The sequence below is a fragment of the Bos taurus genome, chromosome 1 (genome assembly GCF_002263795.3).
Source record: "Bos taurus isolate L1 Dominette 01449 registration number 42190680 breed Hereford chromosome 1, ARS-UCD2.0, whole genome shotgun sequence".
In the NCBI taxonomy this organism is placed as follows: domain Eukaryota; kingdom Metazoa; phylum Chordata; class Mammalia; order Artiodactyla; family Bovidae; genus Bos; species Bos taurus.
In genome coordinates this window covers 95880511-95898457 of record NC_037328.1, presented here as the reverse complement: position 1 = coordinate 95898457, position 17947 = coordinate 95880511, and the positions used below count along the sequence as shown (strand labels likewise).

Genomic DNA, 17947 nt, shown 5'->3' with positions numbered 1-17947 from the left:
GTTACTTATAAGTCATTAAAAGAAAGTGAAACATCCCAGCAAAATGGACAAAGGACATGAATAGTCTAGACAGTTTACAAAAGAACAAGTACAAATGGGTAATGGATACATTTCTAAACTCTCAAATTGCACATTAAAAAAAAAACGGGAATTCATTTTGAAACCCAACAAATCGGCAAAGATTAAATAAAATAACAATTCAGAAAAGATGGGAGGAAAAAGCCCTCTAAAACATTGTTAGAGATACAATATGATGTCAGAGGGCAAAGGAAACTACACACTTCCTTTAGCTAGAAATTTCAAGGTTAGGATTTAGTTAAGCAAACAATTAAGAAGGTGAGCAAGATGCTATGTACAACCACACCCACTTGTGTAAATCAGTGATAAATCTGTGTGTTACTGAGGTTCTCCTTAAAGAAATTATGGCATACTCATATGATGTGATACAATGCGGACATTAAATGTAACACAATGTAGCTATTAAATGTTATAGAACACAATGACATGGAAAAGTGTGTGCAACATTGTTTAAATAATAAAGAACTTTGTGGAACTACAAGAACCCAATTATGTTTTAAAAAAGAAATACAACACAGTGATATTTATGTATAGAAAAAAGTGGAATGATATACACACCATGTTAAAATTATTAGCCCTGGATGGTGGGATTACAGATAAAACTTAATTTTCTTATTGCTTTTCTGTGTTTGCCAAATTTTCTCTAATGAAAATATGTTGAAATCAGAGCTCTCTGCCTCTATAATTATTATACATTTAGAAATTTATAAAGAAGCCCACACCTTTAAAGAGAATACTTAAGTTCTCATGGAACTGAAAAGGTATGACATTTATCTCTAGTTTACAGGAGGAAATATTTGTTTCCCTATACAACCTGCAGAAGGCAATCAATGGGTTGATTAACAGGGTGCTGATTTTAAACTCTCCCCTCTAAACAAAACAAATTAACATTAGAAGCTAGTTGAAATATCAATAATCAGAAAAAAAAATCTTACTGGCAAAACAATTAGTAACAAACGTGAATAAAAAGAGAGGTCTGACATATTCTGAGGGATGAATTTGCTGAGTTCCTGAGGCAGAGGGAGCAGAGTGAACTGAAGCGTGGTTCTCAAAAGCCGGAGTCTGGAGTGGGTAGGAGGGAAGGGCCTCCAGCGTTTGCAGGAGGTAAGGGCTGGTGGTGTGCTTGTCTGCCAGTGAGTCATTTTCCAGAAGTGACTGTTAACATGGGAAAGGTGACAGCAACAGCCCTGCAACCGTGTGTGTGCCGCCTTTCACCAGGAAGCTTAAAGTACCACCTTTAACTGGGGGCACTTGTCTCGATCTCACTGCAGAGACCACACTGAAATCCCAGCCTGGCCAATATAGTTCTCTGTGTGTGCTTCCATCACTCAGTCCTGCCCAACTCTGTGTGACCCTGTGGACTGTAGCCCACCAGACTCTTCTGTCCATGGGATTCTCCAGGGCAAGAATACTGGAGTGGGTTGCCATTTCCTTCTCCAGGGGATCTTCCTGACCCAGGGATGAAACCGGGGTCTTCTGCATTGCAGGCAGATTCTAGAATCATACAATTGTGGACTTCCTGAAAAAGCTTACAGGGGGAGGGTGGCTGGGGTGTTCCATAGACGGTGGGAGCTCAGTGTGTCTGTAGTGACGGGGGAGGAGGGAGAGGAGATAAGAAGCCATTCGGAAAAAAATAAAGAAGCCATTGTGGAGGGAACAGGGAAGTGACAGGATCTGAGTTAGGTTCTCGAAGGATCACTCTGTCCATCGACACTGGAATACAGGGGCTGGGATGGGTCCAGTTAGAGCCATGCCTAGGAAAGTTCTGAGTGACATTTAATTGAATGAAGGACTCATTTAGGGCCACACAATCCTTGGTTCTCAGCCCAATGCTCTCTCCGCTGGACCACAGATTTGTTTAAAACTCACATCTTCCTGTAGAAGATCAGGAATCTTCTATGTCTGGAGTCATCTCAAATCTGAGAACTGAAGTTTCTGCATTTAAATTTAACAGCAGTAATCTCTAGCATCCTCCTTTAGTGATTTTAAAAATCATAGCCTTGTATCACCAGAACCATTTCAATTTCTAAAAGTGGACTTACTATAAAAAACTTAAATTAGACACTAGGTGGCTTGACTTGGTCCTAAATCTATTAATAGATTTAAAATGCTAGTTTTGTTTTTTTTTTTTTACACACAAAAATAATAAAAGCTATTAAAATAGGAAATGTTTGTGCCCCACACAAAGCCATTTTGCACCACATCCTGCATTCTGGGGACACTGTTTTGAAAAAAGAAGAACCTGGAGATGGCAGGTGTGCTGAGAGTTAAGAGGCTGGGCTGGGTCGCAGTGCCTACCGCAGAGGAACACCCAGCTTCAGAGACCCACCGAAAGCATTGAAGCCGAAGTCCTTGGGCAAATCGACCAGCTTGGTACTCTTTTCCATCCATTACCGAAGGGACTGTCTCCGTGTCCTGCACAATGACAGCCATTTCACTGTCTCGCTTTCCCAGCATGCTTCGGTCATTTATGTTGGCAGAGCCTATAAGGAGAAACAGTGCAACTGAACCATTTTCTTGTCGAGGGAGACACTCACTTATCCTCCAGACTTGATTCTTCCTTGCTAAATAAGCCCTCATTTTGTTTGGTTATCAAGAGGTGTGGTGCTCTAGGGAAGCAGTGACCTCCCTAACCCAGGGGTGAATCTCGATCAGTCTAAGTCAGCCATGGTCATGACATTATTTCTGCCAGTGACTGCTTAGAAATGGGCACTTGTCATGATTCTAGCCATTGAAACATGAAGGCAAATCTGCCAGGGGCTTCTGAGAAAGTTTTCTACTTCTTATTAACAGACACAAGAACAGGATGTCTCTTCCAGTCTTTGGATACTCTGGCTTGAAGGGTTGTATGGAAACAGGATTCTAGGAGCTGTAGCAGCTCTTTTGTAACCAAGAGGACAAACAGATAAGTTAAAGACAGCAGAGCAGAAAGAAGAAAGACTCTGGGTCTTTAAGTCACTGAATTAGCCAACTCTAGAACTTCTTACCTTCTTACCTTATCTTTCCTATTGTTTCACATACCTCTAGCTGAATTTTCTATCTTGTGGCTCAAGGGATTCTGACTGATACAATCATTAAGCACACAAAGAAACAAGAATGCTTATCAGTTCAGTTCAGTTAGCTTTTATGCTTAATAATTAAATTCTGCAGACTTTAACTCATGGTCATATAATTATAGATGTCAAAACCCAAGAAGACCTTCACAGCAATATAATCCACTCTCAAATACAGACTATCATTAGTGGCTATGGGTTTCCATTCTCTTGCCTCACTTGAGAGGCACACCAATGGCTTTTGTATCAACTTCTCTCCATTCTATTTTTAAATCCAAATGAGCTGAGAATGTCAACTTTCACATGTATTTGAATATTAGTTCAATGTGTATCTTCTGTGTTCCTGTCATGTATTGTTACTTTTTCTGCATTAACCATCAAGGATCCATTTTGAATCCTTGAGGTATTCTACAAACTACAGAAGGGCCTGGCTGATTCTCTTTTTCCTTCTTGCCCCTCTTGCTCTAGCTCCACACTCCACTGCTTCTGCAGACTCAGAGCAGAAGGGTCAGGTTGAACAGGAGCTTGGGGTTACCCTGTGATGGGGGCCATCAGGGTGGAAGGTGTTAGCAGCCCTGCCCCAAGCCCAAATGGCAGGATGCTTAGACATGAGAGGAAGCCGGCTCCTCCTAAAGAGACTTCACTGCCGTTTGCCACAATATTGCATGCGTGCATGCATGCTAAGCCACTTCAGTTGTGACTTTGTGACTCCATGGACTGTAGCTCGCCAGGCTCCTCAAGACCCACTCCAGTACTCTTGCCTGGAAACTCCCATGGATGGAGGAGCCTAGTAGGCAGCAGTCCATGGGGTCGTGAACAGTCAGACACGACTGAGCAACTTCACTTTCACTTTTCACTTTCAAGCACTGGAGGAGGAACTGGCAACCCACTCTAGTGTTCTTGCTTGGAGAATCCCAGGGACGGGGAAGCCTGGTGGGCTGCCATCCATGGGGTCGAACAGAGTCGGACACGACTGCAGTGACTTAGCAGCAGCAGCAGAACTGGCAGAAGGGTTCTTTACCACTGGTGCATCTGGGAAGCCCTTGCCACAATATTGTCACATAATTAACATACAAATCTATGGTAACTGCGGATATGAATAGTGCCCCACAGGGACTCTGGGTGACAGAGAAAGGATGGAACACCTCACAGAAATTTGGGAGCACTACCTGGGTGCTGTAAGGTGAGCCCCACCTTTGAAAAATGTTGTTTTGTTAGTGACAAATCAACTTTTACACATACACTTACATTTTAATCACACTATAAAATTTGCCTCCTCTATTGCAGACAAATAACACTATAAAATTTGTCTTTGGGCTTGACATTTGGCCCAGCATTAATTTGGACAAAGTTATTTAATCTTTCTCAGCTTTAATTTAATCTTTTATAAGTCAAGATCATAATATAGACCTTGTCGGGTTGTTGTGAGCATTAAATAAGACCCACGTGAAAGCACTTACTGATCTATAAACTGCTCCACAAATTCTAAGTATTATTGGCATTATTATCAGATACTGTTACCCGGATAATATCTGCACTAGAGAACCTGCCTCAGGAGGGGGAGATTTGCTAGCACATAGCATTTGTAGCAAAGAAGCCTCCTCTCTGCATGAACTGCCCCTTACCCAGGTGTGTGAACTGTCAGGGGTGAGGAGTAAGGTCCCCCAAGTGCTGCTTTGGGGCTTACAAGGTGGCTCAGTGGTAAAGTATCCTCCTGCCAAGCCGGAGACACTGGTTAGATCCCTGGGTTGTGAAGATCCCCTGGAGTAGGAAATGGCAACCCACTACACTATTTTTGTCTGGAAAATTCCATGGAAGAAGAGTCTGGCGGGCTATACAGTCCTGCTGCTGCTGCTGCTAAGTCGCTTCAGTCATGTCCGATTCTGTGCGACCCCATAGACGGCAGCCCACCAGGCTCCGCCGTCCCTGGGATTCTCCAGGCAAGAACACTGGAGTGGGTTGCCATTTCCTTCTCCAATGCATGAAAGTGAAAAGTGAAAGTGAAGTCGCTCAGTCGTGTCCGACTCTTAGCAACCCTGTGGACTTCAGCCTACCAGGCTCCTCCATCCGTGGGATTTTCCAGGCAAGAGTACTGGAGTGGGGTGCCATTGCCTTCTCCAGCTATAACAGTCCACGAGGTCTCAAAGACGCAGACACCAAATAGAGTAGTGCTGGGACGTCACTACCACATGTTCCCAGCAGAGGCCGCTGTTGGGCCGGGGCTGCTGAATTGGAAAGACCTTGCTCTTCACTGTCTGGCAGCCTGAGCATATGAGCCCTCCTACACACATAGGCATATACACACACATACACATTTTCACACCGGTCCCTCTAGACTCCCTCCCAGCACTGTGGGCCCCACACTCGCCAGCAGAGGAATGCATTCCTGGCATTCTGAACTAGAATTCTTAGAGGGTGTGTTTTCTGGTACTTCCAGGGTCCATCAGGAGTCTCCCAGGGCACTCACTCTCACCCACACTGGATAAGTGAGTGTGCTTGTCTTGTGCTCATGCTCAGTCATGTTTGACTCTTTGCGACCCTTTGGGCTGTAGCCCACCAGGCTCCTCTGACCATGGAATTTCCTAGGCAAGAATACTGGAATCCTCCAGGGGATCTTCCAGACTGAGGGATTGAACCTGCGTCTCCTATGTTTCCTGCACTGTAGGCAGATTCTTTACCCACTGAGCCATCAGGGAAGCCAGGATAAGTGAGTTGGCTACTACTTATTAGGAATGTGGAGAAGGGGAAGAGAAAACTTCAGATGAATTTAATAAATGAGATACTAAAAATGAGATATTGATGGATGCAAATAGTATCTCCCTTTTTGTTGTTAAACATTCCCATATTCTGAAAATCAAATTCAGAACAGCAGGCTATAGTATTAACCCATTTCTACAGAAAATATGAGGAAGAAGAGTGGGCAAGGATTCTAGGAAGGTACACACTGAAGGGTTAAGGATGGTGAGTGCTTTCTGGCAAAGGGAAGGAGACACTAGGGGAATTTTGACCTTTTACTCTATATGAGTCCTTAGAATTTGAATTGTTTTCAACAAATGTACTCTGTACTTTTATGGTGACTGCAATCCCTTGGTTTATTAGGACACTGTCTCGATAATTTAAAACCACTTAAATTTTGGAAAATGACCTTTTCTAAGCCTGTTATTTGGAACTTTTTAAATACTGTGAAATATAGCAAAATAGAAAAGAGTATATGAAAACTTATAAGTACAATTTAGGTAATGACTTTAGAAAATCATTGAATTTATTATCCAAGCTGAAAAACAGAACGTTACCACATTCCAGAAGTCCTCAGCTACCTTCCCATGGAAGTCCTTCCCATCCCAGGAGAGAAACTTTATATAGAATTTTGTGTTCATCATGTTAGGATGTTTTCCTAAACAAACAAGTTTACTTTAGGCTTATTTTTAATTTGTGTAAATAGAACTATATAGTAGATAATCTTTGGAGACTGGCTTCTTTCATTCAACATCATATCTTTGGGATTTATCTTATACATATCATAATGCATTATTTTCCTTAAATGAGCACCCACACATCTACTTATTCTTTCTACTGTTGACGGGTGTTTGGGAGTTTCCAGACTTTTGCTGTGATACACAGTTAAGTTCTACATAGATGTGTATATGTTTCCTGATGTACACATGTGGGAGTTTCACGGGGCTCTGTACACAAGAGTGGGGCTCTGGTGTTGCTTAGTATTGCCAGCACTTGGACTGTCCAGTTTTTGATTTTTTGCCAATTGGTATTTTGAAAACCTGCTCTTTTCCTCATTACCATATTAATGAGGATGAACATCTTTCATATATTATGGGACTCAGGTATGTCCTTTTGGGGGTGCTCCTATACAATTCCTCTGCCCATCTTTCTTTGGATATTGTCTTTCCTTGTTGATTGAGTTCTTTATATGTTTTGAATGGGCTTTCCTGGTGGCTCGAAAGGTAAAGAATCTGCCTGCAATGCAGGAGACCTGGGTTCAATCCCTGGGTTGGGAAGATCTCCTGGAGGAGGGCAAGGCAACCCACTCCAGTATTCTTGCCTGGAGAATCCCCAGGGACAGAGGAGCCTGGTGGGCTACAGTCCATGGAGTCACAAAGAGTATTAAGTGTGTTGCAAATACTCTTTTTTTTCAGTTCATGGTTTTCTTTTTATTTTACTTATATAGCATATTTTGATGAATAAAGTTCTGAATTTTAATGCAGTTAGATTTATCTATCATTTCCTTTGTGATTTTGCTTTTTTTAAATGTCTTGTTTAAAAAATTGTTAATTCTCCTGTGATAGACAGAATAATGACCCCTAGAGATGACTATGTCATAATACCCAAAGTTGGTATGTTATATTACATGGTAAAGGGGAATTAAGGCTGCAGATGGAATTAATAGATGGTGCTAATCAGCTGACCATAAAAATAAGGACATTATCCTAGATTATCTAGGTGTTCAGTATAATCACAAGAGTCTTTAAAAGTAAAGGGAATTCAGAGAGAGATGTGGTTACAGAAGAATGGGTTGACACTTTGAGGACTTTCAGAGAGATGTAACATTGCTGCCTTCAAAGACAGAAGAAAGGGACCATGAACTACGGAATGAGGGTGGCCACTCAAAGCTGGAAAAGGCAAGGAAATGGATTCTCCTTTGTGCTAAATTGCTTCAGTGTTGTCCTACTCTTTGTGACCCCATGGACTATAGCCCACCAGGCTCCTCTGTCCATGAGATTCTCCAGGCAAGAATACTAGAGTGGGTTGCGACTCAGGGATCGAACCTGCATCTTCTTACATCTCTTGCATTGGCAGGCAGGTTCTTTACACTAGCTCCATCTGGGAGGCTTCTAGAAGGAACACAGCCCTGCTGACATCTTGATTTTAACCCAGAGAGATCTATGTTGGACTTCTAACCTACCTAACTTTTAGATAATAATTTTGTGCTGTTTCAAGTCACTAAGTTTGTGGTCATTTTCTACAGCAGTAATAGACAACTAATACACCAACTCTACCCTACTTAGGCCTATGTGTTTTAATTAACTCACTTATTTATTTTTGGCTGCACCATGCGGCATATGGGATCCTAGCTCTCCCACTAGGGATCAAACCCATACTCCCTGTGTTGGAAGTGCAGGGTCTTAACCCCTGGACCTCCAGGGAAGTCCTTAGCGGGCTACTCAGTACTTTCTAACTGCTTTGTTCCCTGTGCCTCCAGTTCAGGAGTTCTCAGCGTGGCTGCACAGGAGCATCATCTAGGAAGCTTTCAAAAGATAATGGTGCCAAAACAAAAACAGAAAGCAAAAAAGCCTTGATACCTGGGCCCTAAACCAGACCAATTAATCACAGTTTCTGGAAGCAGGAACCAGGCATTATTAGTATTTTCTCCTAATATCACTCCATTCTTTTATCAATTAACCCAACTTTCTTTTTGAGGGGGAGAGGATCTATTTGAAAGTAAACTGCAGACATGAATAAACTTTCCTCTAAATGACAGTTCCATTTATCTGAACTCAAACCCATCTGTGTTCAAAATTGTTCTGTGGTGACAGTGAAAACATCTAATTAACTGAGTGGAGATAGGAAGACTCCTATCAGAGTGATGGAAATATTCTGTATCTTGTTCTGGGTGGTGATTACATAAATGTAAACATATGTGAATATTCATTAAGCTGTACACTGAAGTTTTGTGCCATTTACTATATATAATACATTAATTAAAAAAGAATAGTCCACGAAAAACAACAACAACAAAAAGCCACTAGGCAATCCTAAGGCAGTCAGGGTTGTGACTCATGGGACTCGCTCTTTACCGGGGTAGCCTTTCACCTACAGACACTTACTGAAGCCTGCCTTTAAGCACCGAGATCCATTCCCTCCATGGGGTTTCCCACATATCACCCTTGCTGACTGCCTCTCAGCACCAGTTCATCAGTATCCATCCCAGTGGTTCCGGGGTTTGGTGAAAAGAATACCTGCCTCCCCTGTAGTCCATGAGGTGGGCGGGGCAGTGGCGCTGTGTGAGCATGTGCTGTTTCCCTACTGTGATGTGCAGTGGAATGCACGTGTGAGCTAAACCACTTCGGTCATGTCCAACTCTTTGTGACCCAATGCATAGCAGCCCGCCAGGCTCCTCTGTCCGTGGGATTCTCCAGGTAATAATACTGGAGTGGGTTGCCATGTCCTCCTCCAGGGAATCTTTCGACCCAGGGATCAAACCAACATCTCTTATGTCTCCTGCATTGGCAGGCAGGTTCTTTACCACTCGTGCTCCCTGGGAAGCCCATGCAGTGAATTAGTGAAACCAAAAGAAAGAAAAAAAATCAATTCATTTAGTTAACAGGATAGACTTAACTTCTACTTAAGGATAGCCTTGTTTTATTTAGGAAAGAAAATAACTGTTAGTTCGGTTACATGCCAATAAGATGAATTAGAAAACTGGACTTGGTCACAGATTTTAGAACCAACAGGGCCACCGGGGGTAAAACATAATTAAAGCTATACAAGAAAGAGATCTCAGTGTGAGAAACCAAGTATTTCCTTGTGAAGAAAAAAGAAGGATAAACCATTTAGTCATTTTTCTTACGATAGATTATTCAGTAATTCTGGATTAAGTCTGCCATGTTAGAAAATTTAATCACAGGTTACTTTAACTTCTTTAAAGCTCTTAATGACTTAACACCTGTAAAATATCCTCAACCTAATTTCTCAAGTTCCTCTTTGAGAATTTTAAACATTGTTCTCTGTGTTATGAACTTAAACAGGCCAAATGTCTGAGAGCAGCAACAACAAGCCTGTTTCTTCCAGAGTTCCCACAGAGGTGAAAAGAACAAAAGTATACGTGGATTTTTCCATGGATTTTCCTGGGGAAAATCTGTCCTGCCCTGGGGAAGAAGAAAAAGAAATCCAGCCCTTAAAGACTAGCAAGTGAGACTTCTCATACTCTCAAAGTCACATCTTCAGTTTCAAGAAAGTAGATAATAACTGTATGCAAAAAGAATCAATTATTGCTAGTCTAAAAAAATTGTAGCCTTTGAGAGTTTAAAGACCTTTCTATAAAGTAAGTCAAAAACTCTACAGATTTAACTCAGATACTAAAAACTACTTTGCATTTATACTTGATGTAAAAGTACAGCAGGTTGAAAGTCGAAAAGACTTTTAAAAGGAAAATATTTACATCTGTCAATTTTTACTTCAAGAATTCTGAAATCTCCCTAAAGAGATCAACTGACTTTCATCTGGCTTTGTTTGTTTGTTTTTCCATTTCAACAAGCATCAGTATTTTCCCTTTCCTTATTGCCACTGTCAATTTGAAGATAAAAATATTCTGAGATTAGCTTCTAAAGAGGCAAAGACAAGAATAGCTTGGGGAAATAAGAGAAAACCTGTTTATTAGGGGAGATAGGGGAACAAATGAATCCTTAAAGGGCTCCGATCCCTATTGGGCAAGAGATTAAAGACACGGATATTTCTCTTAAAGGCCCAGTAAGTATTAAAAGAGAGAGAGAGAGAGAGTGTGTGTGTGTGTGTGTGTGTGTATCACCACACTGTGATCTACATATTTTCTGGCTTCAGAACTGCTTTTCTTTCTTTTCAAATCATGTTCCAGAGAAGACAGTCTCATTACTCCTAGGTATGAGATTTTTCTTTCTTTTCTCAGTGGAGGATAGAAATGGAAAAGGCATATTTACTGTCAAATTTTTTCCAGAACACTCCATGACACTTAGTTTCTTAAAGAATAGATATGTTATAGCTGAGACACTACATTTCATTGAAAACAGATGAGTGGAATGCCCAACAGTGGGACACAGCATATCTCTTAAGGAACATCCCCTCACCCTTGTCAATTCATTTATCTGGCTGGTTATTAATACTCATTTTCTCATCTTGACCTTTCAATGTTCATGTAACATGATATTAGAAGGCAAACCAACCCCACGATGGGAAAATGAAGCTTTCCAGGTGTACAAAAGAATGGAGCTGCAAACCCACCCTTCTCAGCAGGCTGTTCTAATCTGGGTAGAAGTACAACCAGTAACACCCCTGAATCTGTCCATGGGGTGAGGGCTGCGGGAGAAGACTGCAGACCTCAGTCTAGGGCTACATTGTATTATTACTACACAAGCTGGTCTACCCTGTACCCTGATTCAGTTCAGTTCAGTTCAGTCACTCAGTCGTGTCCGACTCTTTGCAACCCCATGAATCGCAGCACACCAGATTAGTAACATCCAAAATACTGACTCCAGGGGAAAAACGGTAAGCATAGACATTGTTGTTGCTGTTGGATAGTTGCTCAGTTGCATCTAACTCTTTTGTGACCCCATGGACTGTGGCCTGGCAGGCTCCTCTGTCCATGGGATTTCCCAGGCAAGAATACTGGAGTGGGTTGCCATTTCCTTCTCCAAGCGATCTTCCCAATCCAGGGATCAAACCCACATCTCCTGCATTGGCAGGCCAGTTCTTTACCACTGAGCCACCAGGGAAGCTCCAAGCATAGATGTAGTGATAGTTTAACATCCTTCCGATCCTGACTCTTGCAAAAACCTTGGATCTGAGGTATTGGTTAGGTGGATGTGGTGGGAGCACATACAAAGTACTACCAGGCTACCAGATACTCATTTATGACACACTTCCCTTCCCAAACCTCTCCCTTCTAGCCCTGAAATCTAGGCACTTTTGTTCAAAATTTTTAAAAAGGGAATAATAAAGAATTAATGAGCGCAGACTGATTACTGCACTGCTGGGTTAGACTGCTGTCTCTGGACACTGTAATTTGCACAATGGCCATTTAATTGTTCTGTGCCTCTGTTACTTCACAGATAAAAACAGGGATTAGAAAAGACATAAGCGAAAAAGATTGCTTCAGAAATGTTTTAGATACTGATACTCTCAACTGCAAAGGAAGCTTCAAAGGAATAAAAAGAATGATTTTTGCATGAGGTAAGTCAACTGACAAGGAACACAATTAGAGACCAAGTACTTACCAATAATAACAGTGTTGTCATCAGCAATTAGCAACTTGCTGTGGACATAGATAAGCTCAGTGACTAGGTTTCCTTCAAGCTCTGCATGTGTTCTAAGACCACAGAAGGATATATAATTTATCCACTGATTGCCAACTGTAAATTAAACAAGAAATCACTAAAATTAATACGACCAAGCTCAATAAAGGCATCTTAGATTTTACTGTCTTTCAAAACAAATATACCACTTCAACAGGTTAAGAATAGATTGTGTAACATATATATGTATGTGTGTGTACATAATTTTAGAATGCATGTAGGATCTATTTTTACTTTCTGAAGAGTTTTATATTGCTAATATAAATGGAGATATAATTTCAAAATATCTTACTAAAGTGATTTCTATGAATCCCCAATGCTAGGTCCCCAAATAAATTCAAATATGAACATTTTATTTTAAGGATTTATTGAGTAACTACTGAAGAGTGATAACTCAAGTATAGCCACAGTGGGACAACCGCAGATTTGCATCTGTCTGGGTTGACACCTGCTGCTGTTTATTCTGTTGTTTTAAAAAATGTACTTATTTGCCTACATCAGGTCTTAGTTGCAATACTTGGGATCTTCACTGCATCTTGTGGGATTTTTTTCATTGCAGTGCGTGGGCTTCTCTCTATTTGTGTCTCATGAGATTATTAGTTGCAGCACATGGGCTTAGCCGATCTGCAGCATGTGGGATCTTAGTTTCCCAACCAGGGATCAAACCTGCATCTCCTGCATTGGATGACAGATTCTTTTTTTTTTTTTTTAATACAATGTTATTTTATTTATTCTTTTTGCCATTTAAAAAATTTTTAATCGGAGGCTAACTACTTTACAATATTGTGGTGGGTTTTGCCATACATTCACATGAATCAGCCATGGGTGTACATGTGTTCCCCATCCTGAATTCCCCTCCCACCTCCCTCCCCACTCCATCCCTCAGGATCATCCCAGTGCACCAGCCCAGAGCACCCTGTCTCATTAACCTGGACTGGCGATCTATTTCACATATGATAATATATATGTTTCAATGCTATTCTCTCAAATCGTCCCACCCTCGCCTTCTCCCACAGAGTCCAAAAGTCTGTTCTTTACATCTGTGTCTCTTTTGCTGTCTTGATTGGCCACCTCATGCGAAGAGTTGACTCACTGGAAAAGACTCTGATGCTGGGAGGGATTGGGGGCAAGAGGAGAAAGGGACGACAGAGGATGAGATGGCTGGATGGCATCACTGACTTGATGGACATGAGTCTGAGTGAACTCCGGGAGTTGGTGATGGACAGGGAGGCCTGGCATGCTGCGATTCATGGGGTCACAAAGAGTCGGACATGACTGAACGACTGATCTGATCTGATCTGATATAGGGTCATGGTTACCATCTTTCTAAATTCTGTATATATGCATTAATATACTGTATTGGTGTTTTTCTTTCTGGCTTACTTCACTCTGTATAATAGGCTCCAGTTTCATCCAATTCATTAGAACTGATTCAAATGCATTCTTTTTAATAGCTGAGTAATACTCCATTGTGTATATGTACCACAGCTGTCTTATCCATTCATCTGCCAATTGACATCTAGGTTGCTTCCATGTCCTGGCTATCATAAACAGTGCTTCAATGAACACTGGGGTACACGTGTCTCTTTCAATTCTGATTTCCTTGATGTGTATGCCCAGCAGTGGGATTTCTGGGTTGTATGTCAGTTCTATTTCCAGTTTTTTAAGGAGTCTCCACACTGTTCTCTATAGTGGCTGTACTAGTTTGCATTCCCACCAACAGTGTAAGAGGGTTTAGATGGCAGATTCTTAACCACTGGACCACGAGGGAAGTCCCAACACCTTGCTGCTGTTTAAATCAGATGCAAGACGTAAGCTCAAACTATCTGGTGTTTATACATACTTAGTAGCAAACTCAGGGCAAAGCAGCAGTTAAAATTTTACAGACTTTGGCTAAGTAAAAATGTTGGCAGTTAAATAATATCCCTCCTTCTAAATCATTGAAAAATAGGGAAACAAAAAATCCTAAGTACGTTTGACCTTGGAGAATTTATTTCAGAGCAAGAAGTACCAGGTTTGTACTTTAAAATGTAGCCCTCTCATCGTGTGAAGGTCATTTATGTGATAAGAACTGTATTCCATATCAAACCAACCCATAATCATTACTCTGGCGTGAGTGTTAGTCACGAGATTTTATGGTCCCGTCTCACACAGCAGTTGTCCTAGATAAGCTAAGTGTGATACTAAGAATAAATGGAGTGGAACCAAAGCATCACAGATTCTTATAGAAGGAGAATATAAATTTTTATAAGAGAATCTGAAGCATGCTGATAGAATCAATGGTAGTTCATGTTTCATTTACTGAAGTTTCCAGGTATTACTGATGTTTTCTATTTTGCTGTTGATGTTACTCAGTGAACCTATTACATTTAGGTATCTTGGAAAGAAATTTTTTCACAGGTAATATATAGAGGTTCCTCCATTTATAGATAACCCTTCCCATATCTGATATTAACACATACTATAAAGTCTATATAATTAAAACAGTGGAGAACTGGTACATAGACAGCCAAACCAGTGTCTGAAATTGAAAGTCCAGAAATAGACCCAAGTAAGTATGGAAATTTTGCATATGATAAAGGTTGTAGCTCTAGGAAAAGGGCTTTTGAAGAAAAGGTGCTAGTATAATTGCATCGCTATTCCAAAGAGATAAAAATTATATACATTCCTCCCAGCAATCATAAAAACTCTAAATAAATCAGAGATGAAAATGTAAGCATATGAAACCATACAGGTGTTAGAAGAAAACCGAGTGAATTCCTGGTAACCTGAGTGTAGGGGAGGCTTATAACTATCTGCTGCTAAGTCGCTTCAGTCGTGTCCGCCTCTGTGCGACCCCATAGACAGCAGCCCACCGGGCTCCCCCGTCCCTGGGATTCTCCAGGCAAGAACATTGGAATGGGTTGCCATTCCCTTCTCCAATGCATAAAAGTGAAACGTGAAAGTGAAGCCGCTCAGTCGTGTCCGACTCCTAGTGACCCCATGGACCACAGCCTACTAGGCTCCTCCGTCCATGGGATTTTCCAGGCAAGAGTACTGGAGTGGGGTGCCATTGCCTTCTCCATTATAACTATCTAGAGGCAATAAAAGAAAAGATCAATAATGTTGGCTAAAAAACCCAAAACAACAAAAACTCATTTGCATGACACAAAACATAATAAGCAAAAAAAAAGAAAAAAAAAAAAGGCAAAGGACTTCCCTGGTGATCGCGTGGTTAAGCATCTACCTTCCAATTCAGGGGACAAGGGTTCAGTCCCTGTACCAGGAAGATTCCACACGCTGCAGAACAAGGAAACCAGGGTGCCACGACTACCGAGCCTGCGCTCTAGAGCTGCGCCTGCTGAGACTGCACGCTGCAACACTGAAGCCCTAGAGCCTGTGCTGCGACAAGAGAAGTCCCCACTCGCTGCAGCTAAAGAAAGGACTTGCAAGGCACTGAGGACCTAGCACAGCCACAATAAATAATTTAAAAAATAACTGAAGGGAGAAAAAGACCAAAGTCTTCCTAGAAAAATAGGTAAAAGACATGGACAATTCAAACACACAAAAAGATACATTTGAAAAGACAGTCATCTTCACTCATAATTAACAGAAATGCAAACTAAAACTATATTGAGAAAGCATTTTTTAACCTATGAGACTGACCAAAAAAAAGAAAGAAAGATAACCTATTCTGTTGTTGAGACTGGGTTGAAGTAAGCTCTCTCTTACATTGACGCTGAGAGTGCAAATTGGTATAAACTTGGAGGGGAATTTGTCAATATCTAACAAATTATCTATAGCCCAGCATTTCCATTCTAGAAACTTACCGTAAATATACAGTTCCAACAAATAAGAATGTATGTACACAAAGCTACTAATTATATTATTGCAATTGAAAAGTACTGAATATAACCTAAATGCTCACACAGAGAATGACTGGATTAACTATGGCAAATTTGTACACGGGGGACTATGCAGAGGCAGAAAGGAATGAAACTCTATGAACTGATTCAGAGTGATTTCCAGGATGGAGCATAAATTTTAAAAGAGCAAATACACAAGAGAATATGTGGTATGTTATTCTTATGAAACAGATTTGGAGAAATGAGAAAATATACATGTTTCTGCTCATTTGTACAAAAAGAAACACAGCCCAAATAACTTAGAAACTGAAATAATTTGTTACCAATAGAGGATAAGTAGATTAGGGTGAGAAAGATGGTGGGAAGAAGCCGAAAGGAGGTACAGCGGAGTGGCGCCTGTCTAAGCATGTCTGTCTTTTGTATAGTTCTGACTATTGGAAATCTGTTGCATACACTCAAAAAAGAAAAAAAAAATCAGGAAAGATATAGAAAAAAAGAACCCAAATGAAATACAAACTAAAGCAAGTAAACCTAACTGCTTTTCAAATTAAAACCATAATCCAAAGATACTTGGAACACTAGCTTTTGATGATATATACTCTTAGGCTAAAGACAAAAAGAACTATAAACAAATATTGGATTCTAGTGAGATATATTTTTCATAGTAGTTGGGCTAGCAATTTCTGTGTATTCTAAGATTGAGGAAATATATATATATTATAGACAATAGAAGTAGGTTTCTTACTGTGAGATAAAGAAGTTATAAAAATAGAGAGATGGCAAGAAGGAATCCTGTGGCATGGGACTGAAATGATAAGTATCAGTATGGAGATTAGACGATAGATAGATGGACAGATAGATAATGTGCATGCAAAAAGCCTACAGCAGTAATATCCTAGAAGCAATGATCATACCTCCTACCCAGAATTTGGTTTCTGATACCACTTTCCACTGTGCATGCATGGGTACTCAGTTGTGTCCTACTCTTTACAACCTCATGGACTGTAGCTTGCCAGGCTCCTCTGTCCATGGAAATTTCCAGGCAACAATAATACTACAGCAGATTGCCATTTCCTTCTCCAGGAGATCTTTCTGACTTAGGGATTGAACCCTTGTCTGTTGCATCTCCTGCTTTGGCAGGTGGGTTCTTTACCAGCTGAGCAACCGGGGAGCAAACCTATGTAAGTTCCTTGAAGAAACAGTTGATTGCCGGGCTAGTTACGGGAATGTATAAGATGGGTCTGAAACCCTTGTGCCAATGAAAAAAGGCTGATGGGCATACATCAAAAGCCTCACAGGCCACACTCCATACCTACTCCCCATTCACCCTTGCTATGAAATAATTCCTATAGAGTGGCAGAAATCTTTATTTCTTTATGAAAAGTGTCTTTAAAAAGAAAGCTCAGGGTGAGTACCAGTCACAGGGACCAAAATGAAGATAAGGGTTCCAAGCTAGAAAGTAGATATGTTGTGTCCTGTCAAAAGAGGTGAACAGATCCACCACCCACTCTTGTGAGCAGAAAAAGTAAACTGAGAAATTACTTCGGCCAGTACAGTCATCCCTCAGTATCCACAGGGTACTGGTTCCAGGATCCCCAAGGATGAAAAAATCTGCCCTACTCTAGTCCTTTATGTTAATATAAAGTCGTATACCATTTTCACGTGATGTACACACATCCTCTTGTACACCTTAAATCATCTCTAGATTATTTACAATACTTATTACAATGTAAGTGTTATGCGAATAGTTGCCTGCCTGTGGCAAATTCAAGTTTTGCCTTTTGGAACTTTCTAGGTTTTTTTCCCTCAAATATTTTCAATCTGCGGTTGGTTGAATGTGGGCTGGGGAACCTGCAAAGTACAGTGGAGTGTACGTTATTCTGTGAAGGAAACTGACTCAACAGAGTAACAA

At 40.9% G+C, this 17947-nt stretch overlaps 1 protein-coding gene across 11 annotated transcripts in view; it reads right to left on the bottom strand.

The window, feature by feature from the left end:
- The window catches only part of PLD1 (phospholipase D1), a 276225-nt gene that overhangs the window by 65147 nt on the left and 193131 nt on the right, over window positions 1-17947 (bottom strand). For all 11 annotated transcript variants that reach the window (XR_009493069.1, XM_015472492.3, XM_005201681.5 and 8 more), the window contains 2 exon segments: window positions 12113-12247; window positions 2408-2561 (listed from right to left, as the gene is read on the bottom strand). Coding sequence is in view for 10 of the 11 variants with exons in the window: in XM_015472492.3 (XP_015327978.1) it covers window positions 2408-2561; window positions 12113-12247 (289 nt within the window). In the remaining variant the exon portion in view is untranslated.